This window comes from Hyalella azteca, unplaced genomic scaffold (assembly GCF_000764305.2).
Source record: "Hyalella azteca isolate HAZT.00-mixed unplaced genomic scaffold, Hazt_2.0.2 contig12821, whole genome shotgun sequence".
Lineage (NCBI taxonomy): Eukaryota > Metazoa > Arthropoda > Malacostraca > Amphipoda > Hyalellidae > Hyalella > Hyalella azteca.
In genome coordinates, this window is record NW_025942766.1 from 208741 (window position 1) to 227832 (window position 19092).

A 19092-nucleotide genomic window follows, 5' to 3' on the forward strand; every position below is an offset into this window, starting at 1 on the left:
CAAGTTGCATGTTACGGAGATCTGGTGGATTCTTATCTGGATAAATTAGATAAGAAGTTAGAACCTATCTTCAAAATTCATTCAAGATGTAACACAGTTTGCTTCAGTAAGAAGAGAAAATGAATTACGAAAAACAATTACAAAATGATCAAATTAACTAACCAATTTGTTTCCGTTGAGGAACCCAAGACAAGAGTTCTCGTGTAGAGAACAATAAGAAGGAAAATAAAGACAAACAGTAACAGGAGTGTTCGCTCGTACTTAAATAGGTGAGTGCATGCAAGCACTCAAGTTAATTCACAGCACTATTTAAGGCAAGTGACCAAAATAGGTTTAACTCCGAAGCTCTATTTAAGAAGCCAATAACCCTACGGGTTTCAACCACTGACGTAAAGCCAGTAAGCGAAAATCGTGGTCCACATAAGGTCCTACTTGAAGCAAAAATGGCTTTATAGCCTGAAAAGCCACTATGATATCTATCAGCATTTTTTATTGGGTGGACCTGAGTTTCCTCGTACTTGCTTGTTAAATCGTGGAAAATTCATACATAGTTTGCACCCATTTGTCGCCCCATAACAGTGATCACCACTACCACTCTCCCCATATGATCGAGGCGCTTCTGGAATTTTGAAACACTCATACCATCTTGCTTCTTCACAGGTGTGCCGAGCACTCGTCGAATACAGCCTTGAGTGGTGTACCGACCACTCAACGAATACATGCCTTGAGTGGTGTGCCGACCACTCATCGAATACAGCCTTGAATGGTGTGCCGACCACTCATCGAATACAGCCTTGAGAGGTGTGCCGACCACTCATCGAATACAGCCTTGAGTGGTGTGCCGACCACTCATCGAATACAGCCTTGAGTGGTGTGCCGACCACTCATCGAATACAGCCTTGAGTGGTGTGCCGACCACTCGTCGATCACAGCGCATCATTTGACCAACTATTGACAAATGTGGAATACTCATTATATTTCGGAGGCCCCTTCAATATCTTCACGAGAGCAAATCGGCACCTAAAGAAAACCTCAAGAAACGACAACGTCATTCACTCCGGCTTTCAAAAATCATTGAATTTATGAAAAGTTCAGCTGAGAAGAAGAAAGAAAGAAGAAAGAAGAGGAAGATAAAAAGAAGAAAGAAGCTGAAGAAAAAAAGAGGAAGGAAGAAGAAGAAAAGAAGAAGAAGGAGGAACAAGAAAAAAAGAAAAGAGAAGAGGCTGAAAAGAAAAGAAAGGAGGAAGAAGATAAGAAAAGGAAGGCAGAAGAAGAAATGAGAAAAAGAGAAGAAGAAGAGAAGAGGAAGGCAGAGGAAGAAGAGAAGAAAAAGAAAGAAGAAGCAAAGAAAAAGAAAGAGGAAGAAGAAAGGAAAAAACAACAAGAAGAAGAAGAAAGGAAAAAGAAAGAAGCCGAAGAAGAAGAAAAAAAGAAAAAAGAAGAGCTTGAAGCTGAGAGACAAAGAAGGAAAGATGCTAAAAAAGAAGGAAAAGAAGCCCAGCGAAAGAAGAAAGAAGCAGATCAAGCTAAATTAGCGGAAGCTGAGAGACTTCGAAAGGAGAAAGAAGAGCAAAAGAAGAAAGAAGAAGAATTAAAAAAATTAGAGGAAGCGAAAAGAAAAGAAGAAGAAGAAGAAAAGGAAAGAAAGAAGCGAAAAAGCGAAGAAGAGAAAAGAAGAAGGGACGAGGAAGAAAGGAAGAAACGAGAAGCGGAAGCGAAAGCGGCACAAGACGCAGAAGATCAAAAACGCAAGGAGGAGGAGGCGAAAAAACTGGCCGAAGATCGAGAGAAGAGAAAACTGGCCAAAAAAGAAACAAAGGAAATGGCAAGACTAAAGAAAGAAAAACTACAGAAAGATAAAGAAGAATTAGATAAAAGAAAAGCGGAGGAAGAAGCTACAAGGAAAAAGATGGAAGAGGAGGCAAAACTGGCAGCACTGATGAAAAAGGAAGAAGAACTGGCAAAAGAAAAAGAACGGCTTAAAAAAGAACACGATGCAAAACTACGAAATTTAGAAGATATGAAGAAGAAGAGAGAAGAAGAAGAAAACGAAAAGTTAAGAATGCTAGCGGCCGAGAAAGAAAGAACACAGCAAGAAATAGACGAGAAGCGACGACAGAGGAAAGAGCAAGAAAAGGCAAGAAAAGAAGAAGCAAGATTGAAGAAAGAGAAAGAAATGAGGGATAAGGAAGAAATGGAGGCTGCAAAAAGAGAAGCAGAAGAAAAAAGATTGAGAGAAGTAATGAAGCTCAAGGAATTGGAGGAAATTGAAAAAGAGAGGCAAGCTCTTAAAGAAGCCAAGGAAGAAGAAGCGAGACGGGAGGAAGAAATGAGGATACAGAGAGATAAAGAACTAAGAGAAAAACACGATCGAGATGCCATAGAACGAGAGAGAAGGAAAAAGATGGAAGAAGCTCGAAAAGAACGAGAAAAATCTTTAATTCAAAAAGAACTTGACAAGAAACAGAAGCACAAAGAAGAGATCGAAAGAAAACGCGACGAGTTGAGGAAACTAAAGGAAAAAGAAAAAGAAGAAAGGGAAAAAGAATGGAACAGATTAGAAGAAATGAAGAAAGAATTGAAAGGCAAGAACAAAGAAAGGAAGCCTGACAATTTCGATCAGTTTTTTAACTGGATAATGAGCGGTGACGATGACATAACTAACTCTAAGAATGTACTTTTCGCCGATGACGATTTCTAATCAGGCGCCATACTTTCAAAACTCGCTAAGTGAACGTAAGTACTTACGCTCTATTTTCTTGTCTATGATTGGTGGATTTGGCTTGAAAGGCCGTCAATGATTGGCTGATGAACTTACGATCTCTTAACTTTTTTTGAAAGTATAGGCCCAGGATTGTAAGTGAGTGACGCAGCCAGCAAAGTTTAACATGAAAGCTGTGCGGCATCCGTAGCTGCCCTATGATATGGGGGAAGTGCTGGAACGAAAAAAAACGGACATCTTGACTTTTCAGCTACTAATGCGGTTGAGAGCTATACGACTTGATCCTACTAGAAGACATCCAAATATCATATTATATTAATGTACTGATAATTGTAGAGAAATCTCGCCCTCTGAGTTTTTCTCAACTTGTTGAAATATATAACAACTTTTGAATTTTCGTTTCGAACCGTTGCAACCATGAAAAAGAAATCAAAAAGGATTTAAGTTCTACCTATGCATAAGGGCAATAAATCTTCCAAACATTAAAAGCTTGTAAAATAATGCTGCTCTGCCTTAACTGCAGGCTTATTTATAATATTGTTGTATGTGTAACGAAAATGATCGAACGAGTCACGTATATTTATACGTTGAAATTCAAATACGAATGAAGAAACTTGCTAACTTTCGTCTCTTCGTTGTTGGTGGGACTGTATCAGTTCCTGAATCACTGAGAGGGCTCGGAAGTTAAAATAATGAATCTAGATTTTCAGAAGATTGCCAGAGTAAAACGCAATCCAGAACTTTGCAGTTTATCCGTGCTTGTCAAGCATCATATTAAATTCGAATACTTGAGGTTCTGTGCATAGGACAAATTAATTACCAAAGACGGTAGCAGAAGATACTCGTGCACCAGAAGAGCAGAAGATACTCGTGTACCAGAAGAGCAGGAGATACTCGTGTACCAGAAGAGCAGAAGATACTCGTGTACCAGAAGAGCAGGAGATACTCGTGTACCAGAAGAGCAGAAGATACTATGAATGCCATTAAAAACTACAGAAAATTCCGAGAACTACATTGGGGAAGTTGGCGAATCTATGAATGGTGAGCGCTCTGAAGAATAAGGTGAGTTTTCGACGATGAATAACCATTTGGAATTGAGTGATAGCACGTGGAATTCAAGTTAACAGGTAGTGAGTGGCAACCCACAAGTGAATACGATTAGTTAAGTAGACCTGACAAAGAATTATGAAAACCTTATCAGTTTAAGCAGGAAGGTAAGAGAACCTTTAGCCTTACCGGCGAGGATGACCTGCCTACCAAGAGCAGGACTGAGAAACCAGTTGTTTAAAATTTCAGTTAATTGGTATCGTACTGTCATCAGACTATAGAAAAGGCACTTAGAATGAAAAAAAAACAAATTGAGAACAAAGCAAAAGGAGCTGATAAATGATAGTATAAGAACACGAGCTGGCAGAGGGGAAGTGTCGCGGAGTAATGGCTCACTGGTAATAGGTAAGTGAACGCGGAATGCTATCTCAAAGAGGGGAAATGAGTGCCTGATGACCGAGGACAAATTAATGTGCACGTGGAAGGTCAGCTGACTACAGGTAAAGTATCCATGTAGTGTCAGCCGAAGCTTGGCATTCATGACGTTTGACTTCGCGTTCAGTACGGACGAGACTAGTAACCGTACTGTTTACTTCAATATGGGTTAAAACAGTTGAAATTACACACAGGATAAATATGGTTTAGATAGATAAAGTGCCTATGTTATTAAATGGACCTAAATATCTGATGTTGGTGATATTTTTGTGGATAAATTTCATATCACCCATCAACTTTTAAAATAAAGTCATGGTAACAAGCCGACACTATTGAGCTGGTCACGCAGTCATGGTGATGACCTACGACATAGCTCGTATTCAGTGAAGTTCGGGGCAGCGATCGAGATCTCTCTGATCAGTAGCCATTTGGCCAGCGCAACGACATACAGACTTAGAGTTGCGCATGCCATCTATTGCAATATTCATATTAGATAAAATTTGATAACTCGAGACTGAATATTTATGTTGTTCTTGCAAACATCTTTGTTCCTGGTTCATATTACTTCAGGAAAATAAGTTTCACGCTGAAGCTTAGTTAAACTATTGAAACATTGAATATTAGTATTAGGATTATATTATATCACCGTAACACTGTGTATATGGAAGACGTTATTCGCAATATTTGGTGTCAATGGATCAGTCACTGGTTAAAAAAAAAAGGCACTATATTTTCAAACCATAAGAAAATTTTTGATTGACCAGCTTTAAACCCTCGCTTGAGCAGCTATAAAGGTGAGAATACTTCATAATTATATTTTTATTGATAATTAAAGACGCGTCGTACTTCCAGCATTTTACATAACATAAGGTAGGAGGTATAAAGTGGCCCATAGCGATTTCTGAAAATAATTTTGATGAAAGTAAATTTAAAACTTTGTCGATATTTCAAATTGCTAATTTCCTGATAAAAGAATAGTGCCTCAAATTTCCTGATAAAAAATAGTGCCATGCTTCATCAATCTTTCAGATGTGCGGTTAAATTTTGTTGACCTTCGAAACTGCGTTCAAATCAATGCCAAATATCAATCGTCACTGTTGATGCGTTGCCTTGGTAACATGAAACCAAGTAACAATCAATCCATCTCATCTGCTAAAGTTTTCAGAATACTGCAATTTAGTATTGTTGTAAATCTAATTTGTTATCCAGTATTTTTCGGTACTGGATTTGTTAATTTTATGACAATATGAGGAATGCGGAGCAGCTTTATGCACGTTCCAGTTAGATTTTGACCTCGGACTTGGGTTTCATGAGATCGATACCAAAAGAAATGATTTAAAATCACGTATTTATATTGATCTCTACGTATTAATTGAAGATATTCGCCTAGACAATACTCAATTTTTCGACCGTTTTCTGAATATTGTGGATGTTTTTAAGTAAAAGAGCCAAATATAACAGCTCTAAACGACAAGATAATTGTTTAAAGGATAATAATCTTCATATGCTAGTAGAATTCAGTGTCATTAAAGGCTTATGTGAAACCAAATTTATTATTTGCCTTCGGAATAAACAGGATTGAATGATTTATCATTTTCGAAACACCTACTAATATCTACTAAGTTGCTTAAAAGGCAGTCATAAGCAATACTTTGTTAGTCAAATAAAATCTATTAATATACTTTGCACTCCTTCAGAGAAACTAATATTGTATTTACCTCAGACAGCCGAGTATCGGAAGGCAGCAGATATTAATCAACATCAAGCAGCGTATCGACATCAGCCTGTCCATAGCGTCCGACTCGGCACGAATTATTTGCCCATCTTTAAGACGTACGGCGATTGTTCACCACAAATCTGCCATTCATTCACCCCGTCCACTGCGTAAGTATATTCCACATATAAATTTTACGGATAAATATTTGTCAAAAACTTGCAATTTTTACATAATTGACATAATTTGTGTAATTACCGATCAGTTTGCTTGGTTAGAAGAAATGCAAATGACAAATTATAAGTAACATGTAAATTTTACAGGAATATTTCACAGCCTGACGATGAGTTTAGCGAATTACCTGCGAGATAAACGGGCGACCGGCGCGTCCACTGAAAAAAAGAAGCGAGTCAAGATGACGCCGGAGGAGATACTGAAGGAGAGGGAGAGAGAACAAGAAGAGAAGAAGAAGCAAGAAGAAGAGCAGCGCTTGAAAGACGAGGCGAGGCGACAAGAGGAAGAGAAAGAAAAGCGCAGACTTGAAGAAGAGGAAAACAAAAGAAGAGAGGCAGAGGAGAAAAAGCGGAAAGAAGAAGAGAAAAAGAAAAAAGAAGAAGAAGATAGAAGGAAGAAGCAAGAAGAAGAGAGAAGGAGAAAAGAAGAAGAAGAGCGAAAGAAAAAGGAGGAAGAAGATAAGAAAAAGAAGGAAGCCGAAAGAAAGGCGGAAGAAGAAAAAGAAAAAGCTAATAAAAAGAAAGAGGAGGAAGAGCGAAAACGAAAAGAAGAGGCAGAGAAAAAGCAGAAGGCAGAAGAAGAGGAAAAAAAGAAGTTGCAAGAAGAACGAGAAAAACGAAAGGACTTGAAAAAAGAAGAGAAAGAAAAACAACGTCAGCGAAAAGAAGAAGAAATCAAGAGGAGGGAAGACATTGAAAACAAGAAGAAAGAAGAAGAGAAGAAAAGGAAGGAAGAAGAGGAAGAAAAGTCACGCAAAGAAAAGGAAAAACTTCGTAATGAGGAAGAAGCTGCAAAAAGGAAACGAGAAAAAGAAGAAAAGTTGCGGCAAAAAGAAACTGAAAAACTACAGGAAGAAGACAATGAACGAAAGGCTAAAGAAGATGAAAAGAGACGGAAGGAAATAGAAGAAGAGCGAGCAAGGAGAAAAGATGCAAAGAAACAAACTAAAGAAGTGGCCAGAACCAAAAAAGAAGAAGAAGAACTGAGAAAGCAAGAAATAGAGAAACAAAAACAATTAGAAGCTGAAAATAAAAAGAGGGAGGAAGAAGAAAAAAAGAGAAGGGAATTATCAATGAAGGAAAAAGAATTACTAGAGAAAGAGAAACAGCTGAGAAAAGAACACGAAGAAAAATTAAAGAAGGAGAGAGAAGAACGAAAGAAATTGGAGGAAGCGATTAGGAAAAAAGAAGAAGAGGCAAAGGAACAAGAAGCAAAAAGAAAGCTGGAAGAAGAAGCCAAAAGGGCAGAAATCGAAGAGCAAAGAGCGAGGAAAAAAGAATCAGAGAAGCAGCGAAAGGAAGCAGCACGACTGAAGAAAGAGGAAGAATTGCAGCGTAGAGCTGAACAGGCAAAAAGGAAGAAGGAAATGGAAGAGAGAGAAAGAGAGATGAAAGAATATGAACGGTTGCAGAGGGAAAAAGAGGAAGAGGCCAGACGTAGAAATGAAGAAAAACAGAAAAAGGCAGAAGAAATTGAACGACGTCAAAATGAACTGCGACTAAAACATGAAAGAGATGAGATAGAGAGAGAAAGAAGAAGAAAAATGGAAGACCAAAGAAAAACCAGGGAGAAAATGCTCCTCGAGAAAGAATTAGAAAAAAGGGAGAAGTTGAAAGAATCCAAAAACAAGAAACTGGAAGAACTTCGCAGTGCGAAGCAGCAGGAACAAATGGAAAGGGATAAAGAATGGAAGAAGCTGGATGATTTGAAGTCAGAATTGCAGGGGAAGAAGAAAAGTACAGACAGCAAGAAGGATGACAAACTGGAAAATTTCTACGGATGGCTCATGAACGGCAACGATAACGACATAAGTCAGTCTAAGAACATCCTATTCGATGATGACTAAGACAAAACCTTCAATACAACGAAATAAATTTTCTACTCTATTAGGCCTGGTGCAGTAACTACTCATCGCTATATAAAAAAATCTATTGAAATTTACTCAAGTTGCAAGCTCAAAAATTGAAGTTATTTTTCATTATTACTGATGGAATTTTAATTCAGTTTGCTTAGCCATACATTGTATACAAAGGCCGACATTATTTAGCGTCTAGTGCGGGATAATTCAATAGTTTCTTGTTAGGGAAAACAAGACGTGCTGCATGAGATGTATTTCGCACGGAATGAATACAGTCAAAGTAGTTTTGGCTGAAGGTGAATCTTACCAAAGTGTTGTTAAACTTGATTCATTGAAAGTATCGATTATTTAACGATATATTTATTTATTAACATTTTTTCCTTTCTCCTCGTTCGGGCGCACTGTCAATTTGGCCCGCTATATTCATTAATGTTCACTTGGCCAACTTTCTGACTGATATTGTTGCATGAAAAAGTAAATTGTTTTGTCTTAATGCAGCTGGATAGATACTTCTCCTTTGTTGCATAATCCAAAATCCTGCGACCTTATATATGTATATATAATATATATATATACTCATTCTCATTCTACAGATTAGATATGCACCGTTAAATAAAATGTCGATTTGATGTCGACTTAATAAGGATTTTTTAAAAATGCTTTAAACAATCCTGGTTGTAGATTATTTAGACATTTAAAACTTGACACGTAATGAAGGATACGCTGGACCGCATGTATATTAATTGCATATTAAAAACCAATAAAGTTGTGTCATAATTAACAATGTTAGAGCTTTGTTATATAGGGAATTGTATTCAAGATTTATTTAATTGTAAAAATGTACAGCAGAAGTGCAAAATAAATAGTGTAGCCTGAGCATTTGTAGTCTAAAATCTACGAAATGTCATTTCATAACAATAATCACATCTATGGTCTCCTTGTGTATTGTAATCTTTCCGCTAGAATTGCAAACAATTAGTCAGAAACCGCTAGCAGGCCGACAGTACTGTAGAAATATTTTTCACTATTCCTATAGTCACGATTTTAGAGTAACTTCAACTTTTTAACCAAGTCCCAGTAAATCGTCTATTTGAATTTAATTATACTAATTACTAAACTAATTTATAAGATAACTCAACCTCATCTCTAGGAAACATCAAAAAAAAGTTTCCACCTAAAGACTCCATCTCCCGATGCAACCCTATATGCTCCTCATATATGGTTTGATTTGTGTGGAAAATTTTACTTATTTGCCTCTAGAAATTTAGTGTAGTCATAGTCTACTGGGCCTATACTTTCAAAAAAAGTTAAGAGATCGTAAGTTCATCAGCCAATCATTGACGGCCTTTCAAGCGAAATCCACCAATCACAGACAAGAAAATAGAGCGTAAGTAGTTACGTTCACTTAGCCAGTTTTGAAAGTATGGCCCCTGATCATCAAGGCCAATTTTATGCGCATGTTCGATTACTCACAACGAGTGGAAGGATAAACGTTCACTGGCATCGCAGGTCGAAGCTCAGAAAAATAAATTTAAATTTCAGCGAGTCTTTGAAATGTTATGAATATAATTCTAAGGTTCCCGAGTTTATTCTAAATATAAGTAATAAAAAATAAGATATTCTTGGCTTTATTATACCAATCTAAATAGAAATATGATTTATGTTACACCAAAAAATCGTTAGGAAGTTTAAATGTTATAAATGATGAGAGGAAAAGAATGAATATTATCTATTTGTATGTAATAAAGTGGCGCCATAATTAACAAGGATTTTACCACAGAGGAAATGGTATTTCAAATTTAGTTACGCTTTTATTCGGACAGATGTTTGCTCTACAATTAAGCAGCCTGAACAATTTACTGATCAAGGCCTATACTTTCAAAAAAAGTTAAGAGATCGTAAGTTCATCAGCCAATCATTGAAGGCCTTTCAAGCAAAATCCACCAATCATAGACAAGAAATAGTGCGCAAGTACTTACGTTCACTTAGCGAGTTTTGAGAGTATGGCCCCAGGCTGCCTTCCTTCAGTTTTAGTAATGAGCAATGAGTGTTAAGAATTAATAGTAAGCAACAAAATGTGCGCTACAAAAACTTAAAAGGTTTAGTATTATAGAGAAGAAGACGTCTCTCTAGTTAATGTTAGGGAAAAATAATTCGATTAGTAGCCCGGAAAGGAAACAATATAAGAAATTTAGCAGAACCTTGTTGAGAACCTTATAAAATTTATAAAAGACCAATTTTTCGATTACTTATTTTGGCAAGTGCAGACAAAATCAGAGCGAGAGAGGGCAAAGAACTCAATGCTCTGCGCATGAAAAGCTCAAGCTTGAGTACAGCAGTAAATATTAGTTTCGTCAATCTGAAATTCCTGAACAATATGCGAAGAAAATTACATGTAATTATTAGAGAACATAAAAACGAATTTTAGTCTCCATAAATTATTTAATTAATGAAACATATATGAATGAGCTCCATTGTATCCGAGTATAATGTTGCACTTAGAATAAACTCAGTAAGTACTGAAGGTGTTGCACCGTTATGAAAGCGTCGCACGATTTGTGCTCGTAACATGATTCTCATTCGAATGGCATAGAACAAAATATTGATTAACGTTCCCGTAAAATGCTACTGTGGAAATAAATCGTGCAGCATAATGTGTGTGTATTTCGCAAACTTATGCAACAATAGAATTGCTCTAAATTTGGCGGATTAGTAAAAAGCTTCTATCAGTTCTTATATCTCGCCCTAGCAACGAAATCAATCCAGTTTATTGCGTCCCAAACAGAGTGGAGAAACTGGCAGCTCATGATAATTTTTTCATGAATTGTGAGTCAACGTCTGACGAGGTTCATTTACAAGTCAGATATTATTATTTTCATCACAGGAACGTAATTCTTTTTAGCGCATTTTCTCATTTATGGAAAAAATGCACTATTGTGCTCGCCATGTCCGTCTGACTGTCTGTCTGTCCGTCTGTCCGTCCGTCCGTGACCTCAAGTTTTCGTCGACGAGAAAATGCGCTCTCTGTCACTCACTGAAGTGAGTACTGAGTTATATTTTTTAATAATTTATGTACAAGTTTTGCACTGACATGTTTCAGTAATGATATGTTCAGTTGCAGGCAAAAGTAGAGACGAGAAGCGACGAACTGCCATGGGGAAGGGGATGAGTTTGGTCGTCATGGGGACGGGTGAATATCTGACCAAAATGCCAACCGTTTCAGACATCTCATTACGGATACAACATAAAAGAACATCTAAGGGACACCAGATCTAGAATCTTCAAGGACCACATCTATTCACGTAGTATTTTAACGAAGTATATGAAGCAGTACTTTGGAACGTTGAACTCCTCAGAATTATCTGTATGAAATAAAAATATTTCAATCTTAATGGCTGAATGAAATCGAAAGATCCCAACATTTTTTATGTACATTGAGAGGTAATTCAAAATATACACGTGTATTTTGCTTCAGACGAATCTTGCAGTTGCGAAAGGCATTCTTTACACGCCGTTACTTTGCATTTGCAATAAAGGAAGTGGAAGAGTCCAGGAAACTTTTAATAGGCTAATTTGATAGACGAGCAAATCCTCTTATGGAAGGTTAAACACATTAAAATAATTTTGTGGCTCTCTTTACCCAATTCATGTCCTAAGAATCTCCTTCTTAAGTTTGTTAAGCTTTATATCCTAATCAAAATATAAATGCCAATGAGAAAAATTTGGGACGTAAGATATAGTAGTTCCTATAATTATGAATATAATGAATTAGGATTTACTATAAATTTTGAAACTTTTTGCTTCGTAATTCATCTTTGAGACCTAGTCAATTAGAAGTTATTATATAGAAGTTTATCGGCCCACTAGATATGAAATCTTTATTAATAATGCAAATGTTAATTTTATAATTACTACATAACCTCTTCACTCACGAAAAGCTTCAACTGTCATTCCATATACTACCATAATGGTCGATGCCTATCCCGTAATATCGGTATCTACATTAAATAACTGAGACAAAAAATTTTCTGCATTGACCATTAATGCACGTAGCTTTAATGGTCAATGTCTAGGCTCAAATTTTATAAGCAGTTTGTAGGAATGATAGTGAGTACGTGTTATTTAAACTTAATTAAAACACTAAGCCACAGTGTTGTGCCTGCTCTTCATAGAAACACACGACTTGGCAATTTGTTGTGATGATATACATTCGATTATTAGCAAATCCATCATGCATGGGACTTCGTATCCATAATACCACCCCATGTTTCTAGGCGTCTCTATTAAAATGCTCTTCACAATAGCTAAATGCAATTCGCCGAACTCGCCGCTCTAAATTGTTAAGCAGGGCTAACCGTGCGAGTTAACCTCTACATTGAAATTCCCCATGCGTAATTGGCAATGAGTTATTTATTTTGAATAATAAAGAATCACATTTGCTCATAAGTAGTTAAAAAATACATTTACAAACTTTACATTTATTTGTATATCCTTTAATCATTTATATTTCTTTTCTAATCAAAATAATCGATTAGTTATTTGTTCGCAGGAGCAGCACTTCTGGAATATGTCTGACTGAGATTTTTTGTAGAATTATTTACAATATATTAATTTGATGCGATTGAATTCAAGGAATCGTACATCTCAAACCTTAGAAAATCTGGACAAGTCGCGAAAAAAATACCACAGCAAATCATGATTCTCAAAGAGTTCGTATCAATAATAATGTTGTAAGATACTATATATAACCTTCTCAGGTAATTCCTACAATTCTGCCCTTACGCCAGTCGTTACGTAAAACAGAAGGTTTATTCTAACAGCGATTTAGTGTGCTAATGTGAATAAATAATTAGTGGAAATTACGGAAAAAATAACACTTCATGGGGGCTGGTATTGCAAGTCTGCGGATTATGTAAATACGAGGAAATAATCACATTAAAGATCTCAAACTAATTCTCTGGAACAAACTGCAAATGCACGCAACCGTAATTTTCAACAGAATCGTTTTACTCAACAATACAACTCACGGAATTATATCTGATTTTTAAACTAAGTTAACTATTAAAGTATTTACGATATGTGATTGCCAGTTTATTTCATGGGTTTATCAAAATCCAAAACGCATGGAACCTGTAAATTTTTGTCCATTAGATATATTAGCGCCGGGGTACGAATTCTCTGCACGTCTTCAGTGCAAGTCCGATATACGAGTAAGATTTGGAGGTAGGCTTTGTCACAGCCTCTTGAATTAATGTAATTTCGAAAGTAAACAAGCGCTTTGTGCAGAGGACTCGGAGGTTTCAGATCCAAAGACAAGGCTCGCACACACTGCCCTGCAAACATATTAATCGGGAAGATTTTAGTGTTAACTACATAGCTCTCAGGATCGCAAACAATCCTCAACGTAGCACAACGAACACGCAACTCTTCCTGCGTACAGAGGTCGCCACTCGACTCCTCTGAATGGCTCGGTTTCGATCCCAAACATTTGGTACCAAAACGAAATGTTTGGGACCAGACACTAATATTGCAGGAGGTGGTTTTGTAGTCTCATCGAGATTCCGCGCTCGTCGAATGCAGTTTGTAAAGTTTAGGGATGTCTGACGCGCAACGAACATGGATAGGTCGAAACTCGATTGTGCAGATTACCAAGCTCTCGATTTATCGGGGTGACCAACGTTAGAACAACTATTAGAATTCGCATGTAATCCAAGCTTTAAATTGTCTTCTTTTACGAGTCACTTCATTGAGAGTGCGACAAGATCCTGAACTACAAGCTGGAAACCGTTATTTCGAACCACTACTTCAAGCAGAGTTCAATTCCCGGTATCAATGTAAGCAACAAAAACGAAATATAAAGAATCGGCAGATATATTTTATTTGAAATCAAATCGATAATTCGAAATAAAGATAAATGTAGCCACATGAAAAATTCTATAATTTACCAAAAATTACGCGCAGTGCCAAATGCAAATTGAAGCGTGGATATCTCAGTGTTAATAAAAAAAATACGAAAATCTAGATACTAACGAAAAAAAACAAGGAGTGAACGTATGATATACATCAAGTTGTTTCAAAGAATTCAAATCTAAAATTCGAGTAATCCGTAAATGTAACTTTTTTTATGGGGCTTTTTCGTTCTCTGTACCTAAAGAGGGTATGGAATGGCAGAAATTTATCTTGCGAGAAATTTTTCATAAATCCCATCCGGATCCGGAAAATCCCTTACATGCAGCTGACACATTCTCAGGGTTCAAACGACGGCTCATTTGAGTCTGCACCTGGCACCTGCACGTTTCAATATAAGCGATAAGAAGAACAAATTCTTATTATTTCCATGGAAGTTTTAAGGGGTAATCGGAATGACAACCGCAATAAAGTCATTCGAACATTCTGTATATATTTTTATATATTATAAGTGTATATATTTTTACTGCAAGTCTGTAAATACAAGAACGGTTTCAGGCAAATACTTTAATCTCGACTTACGAAAACAATCAATTGGTTAGCAGACCACAAACAGAAGCATTAACAAAAACTTGAATTGTTAGCACGTTTAAATCTCAAGTGAACCTAGAATTTAAAAACAAATATAACGCTAAGTGAATTTGAAATATACATTGAAAATTTTCGGAGACCAGCTCCATCATCAGTTCCGAAGTCTAAAGAATACAAATGAATCAATAGAGAAAATTTAAATATACCGAATAACCGGACCCAACAGCATATATAAACTCATCGATTTACAATTTTAGGCGAATAAGATCATTGACTGTGTTATGAAAAGGACCCCCTTTAATAGATTGCAACGATTTCAAAGTCCCTAAATCTCCGTTTCCTTCCGTGGCTAGCCAATTGTTTTTTTACTATTTAGCTCAAAATTTCTAATAGATATGTGGATGAAATCATTCTAATCTCTACACAACATCTCATGTGGACCTTCTCTTCGATTATCCAAACTTGAAACGTTCAGCAATGAAAATTCGTTACGGAGAGGGAAACCAACAATTGTTTGTTGTTTGGCGATTGTATATATATATGTTATTAAAATTATGGTCACTGTCTTACGTGTATCACGAACCAACATTCAACGGTTAGGTCACGAGTTTTGTTCTCTATTCATTTAGTTTTAAATTTAATAGGATCCCAATACACCGCGACTATAAAATCAGCACCAACTTCCATGCAATGCATTCTGAATTTTACTCCATTCGTTATTAATTCTCTGTACTGTAACGTTTACTATGTACTATGCAACGTTTACTATGTACTGTACAACGTTTACTATGTACTGTACAACGTTTACTATGTACTATACAACGTTTACTATATACTGTACAACGTTTACTATGTACTGTACAACGTTTACAGGTGTTATCGTTTAGAAATTGATAATTGATATGTTTTTATGTTCTCCGACCCATCCATGTGGTAGTAGAGTTTTGATAACTTTTGTGTTAGTTTGGCGTTTCTCTATTGATGAGACTTGTATTCTTTAAGTTTTCGAATCGATGATGAAGCTTGTCATTGAAACTTTTTCACTAAAAATGTAGTGAATTTGCTTTTCAGTTTTTTCTATAGAAAATTATTGACAGGGAGTAAGTCATCCCTTAGGTACAAGAATTATTTATTCTATCACTCATTAAGCCTTTTTGCGCGATGCTATACATTTTTTGTCCAGATTCGTCCACGTGCAGTAATGAAATTTGTCATAGTAATCATCAAATAGCTTCACAACCAAAAATGTAAAAAATATAACTCAGTACTCACTGCAGTGAGTGACAGAGAGCGCATTTTCTCGTCGACGAAAACTTGAGGTCANGATATTCATTTACATAAAGTGTTGGAAAATAATTCTTACTAAATGCATTAGAACTTTTGCATCAAATTATAATAATAATTTAAAGATTGAGGTTTGGAGAAGGTGGCATCGATAAATGGGCATGCAATCGCAGAATAAATACGCTTCAATTATACAAGAACCTGGCTTTGAGTACAATAAAACATTCTTTCTGATGTTGAATTTTTCTTCCTCTGGAAATAACCTTGGATGTTTGACAAGACAAGCGGCGAGAGTGCGTTTGCCATGAAGATTAAAGAGCAAGAATCTCCCATCAAAGGTTGCCGAGTGAGATTCTAAATAAAATGAAGATGCCTTGGCGGAAAAAAGCGTGTCTTAGCTCGAAATGGAGGTAACTTCTTACTAAATGAGTCGCTCGCAAATTTGCATTTTCCCAAGCGCAGAACATATATACGAGGGCTTAGAAAACTTGCTACTTCTACTTACGGAAGTAAGCCGATGAAGTGACACGAGGTTGAAAAATTATTCAGACTGAAATTTTGTTTGGGAAAATCCTGTGTGAGCCTAGGCCGTCGATTTGATGAGAAAACTTTAGGTGAATATTATGCATATATATATATATATATATAGTTCGGTGACGTGAACCCCAAACGAGATTGTTGCCCCAACAAAAATTCTGGAAGCTGACGCACTTGAATCAAATAAGCACGCATTGTACAAAACCAGAGATTTCTGCATGAAAGTTTGGCCAACAAGTTTAGCTTGTGTCTCTAGGCCAGAGAAAGTGCTGATGCAATCGGAATTTTTGAAACAGGATATTTTCTGCCACGACGGCAAACGTGGAGATAAAAGCAATACAGACGTCTGAAGAACCAAGCCTCAAAGCTGATCGCCGTAAAACATTTCATACGCAGGTTGTGGAACCGAGAATTCGTTTAAACTCTACAAGGTTTTCTTTGAGCAACTGGTTATGGAATTAGTAGCGTTTTGTTAAATTCTTCAAAACATGTTTGAATAACTACATCACTGCTTGATATCCTGAACAAGTTAAGTAGAATAATAATAATTTAATTCGATTAAATTCGACGTATTGAGTTCCGATAAGAAAATATTAACCATGATACTAAATAACGTAATACTTCAACTCAAGTAGCAATAATAAAATACTCGATTTAAATTAAGTAATAATTGCTGTAATAATGCTGGTAATTTTGCGGAAAGTCCATGTTTCGGTATAATATTTAAATTTATGCTCAACTTCAAGCAAGCACTAGAAGATGTAAAGCACAAGTTTAACTTCGCTAAAAGGTATTTAAGCGCTAAAATGTGTTTAAAGAAATAATTGGCATTGAATTACTGAGCGGCATTAAGAGAATCAACTGTAGAAATACGTCCAACACGTGAGTGCTCCCGGTAAGTGATAAAACCTCACAGTCATTTGAAAAGAATTCTCAAGCGGTTTACGGTAATTAAAGTTTGTGCCAAAGTGAAAAAGTGATGAACAAAGGGCTAAACTCACCGATTCATGGAGTTCCAATAACAAAGTTTCTGAGGTATTGCCTGCAAACTAATCTAAACCTATTGAAACTTGGTTACAGCGGCAACCAGCGCGTAAGGGACCCGAGCTTCGAGTCCGTCTCTGGTTCCAAATTGTTTAAACACTGTGGAAACAAATTTTAAATTATTTGATGACTTTTAGATAAAGATAAATAACAATAGCGCGAATGCAATAAAATCGGAAAATGTATGTCATATTCTTCAATGAAACAAAGACAGAGCGGAGAAGGCGCATACTTTTAAATTATGTTTTCGAGTCAAATGTGTCCCAAAAATTTGTATGGGTTAATTCCAGTGCAAGATTTTTCAACCACGCTAGTGCGTATGGCACTGTTGTGACGCTGAAATATTGAAACGATCATATGCACGTTGCTTCTCGTCGTACGAGTTCTGAGCAGTCCGAACTTACAGACAAGCAATTCGTTGTCGACTTGCAGGAGAGAAGAGCGTGGTAACAAATGCGTCATGTAAGCTCCGAGTAATCAATAACAAATAGTAAAAATGGAGACTCCGCCATCTGTATGACATATTCAACTTGATCATGACGCGATGAAAAACGTTCCTGAGATATTATATTCTTTAAAATGCAATTTATGCCATTAGGTTTAAATGAGTCTTAAAATTTTTCTGGTATATGCAATGTATAGTGTCCAGGGCTCTTCTATGATGTGATGGAAATGTGTAGTAAAACATTAACGTGAATTCGGAAATCGCCGTTAAAAATTTATCATACCGCGACACAAAATATATTTTGTCATGCCAGCCCAACACGACTTCTAAATTCCTTTCGTCCGAGACCAAAAGTTCTTTGCACTTACAAGTTTTGATTCCACCAAACTTAAATCTTCCACCAATAGTGCATTTTTTCCATAAAAATGTACATCGGGTTCAAATTGGTAGACTTGTCAGGCCGGTGGACAACATCAATTGGATATCTGCTGAATCATTCGTGTTATTTATGCATAATTGGCTTAATAGCACATGGATCACTGATGATGAACCAAGAGTTGTCACTCAACAGATGAATATTAAATGTGAATGTGTGAATAAATGTGAAAATGTATTAAATGTGAATATCTATCTAAATGTGAATATGGGCAGGAACTTTATGTCTAAGTATTTATTTTGGCTGGTGAAACGCATTATGGAAAATATTTACACTAAATTTCGAGTTATTTCCACGATAGAATATATTTTTACACAATTTCATAGAACTCATGGTTCTTGTTTATTAATTGCACTAATCATAAAATCTTCGATGGTGTTTCGCTTTGCAAGTTTACGTTAAAATATCTTTGCTAAAAGTTTAGTGCTAAAATATATTTTTATTTGAAAAATTAAAATTTAGAGACGAAATTGAATTGATTGCTTTTTCGCTCAGCAATTATTTAGCTCATAATTATTAACACCGAGTTCATTATTCCGTTTTGTTTGATATTCTGACAACGGAATGAAAAGGGACTAACAAAATGAGTGGCTAATTTCTTGAAATAAGATCGATGAAATGTGAAGTCGATTGTATTCACCCATCACTTTTATTTTGCTTTTCTGATAATTATCTTGTAAAACATATGCACAAGTATTTATTTTCATGTTATTTCTTATTTGTAAATTTTTCTATTCATTATCATTTTATATTAGAAATGGGTGTCAAAAATAAAAAATCTGGAAGAATTTTCGATTTAAAAGTAATTCAACGTCAATAATAATAATAGGGAACCACA

The 19092-nt window shown here is 36.1% G+C and overlaps 1 protein-coding gene across 1 annotated transcript; it reads left to right on the top strand.

Moving 5' to 3' along the window:
* Positions 1–1099: 1099 nt before the first annotated feature.
* Positions 1100–8058, top strand: LOC108667173 (trichohyalin; the record flags this gene model as incomplete). Its single annotated transcript, XM_047883411.1, has 4 exons — positions 1100–2698; positions 3548–3672; positions 5928–6088; positions 6242–8058. Coding segments are annotated over 4 exons (3642 nt in total), but the record flags the coding sequence as incomplete, so codon positions are not given.
* Between the last annotated feature and the right edge of the window lie 11034 nt (positions 8059–19092).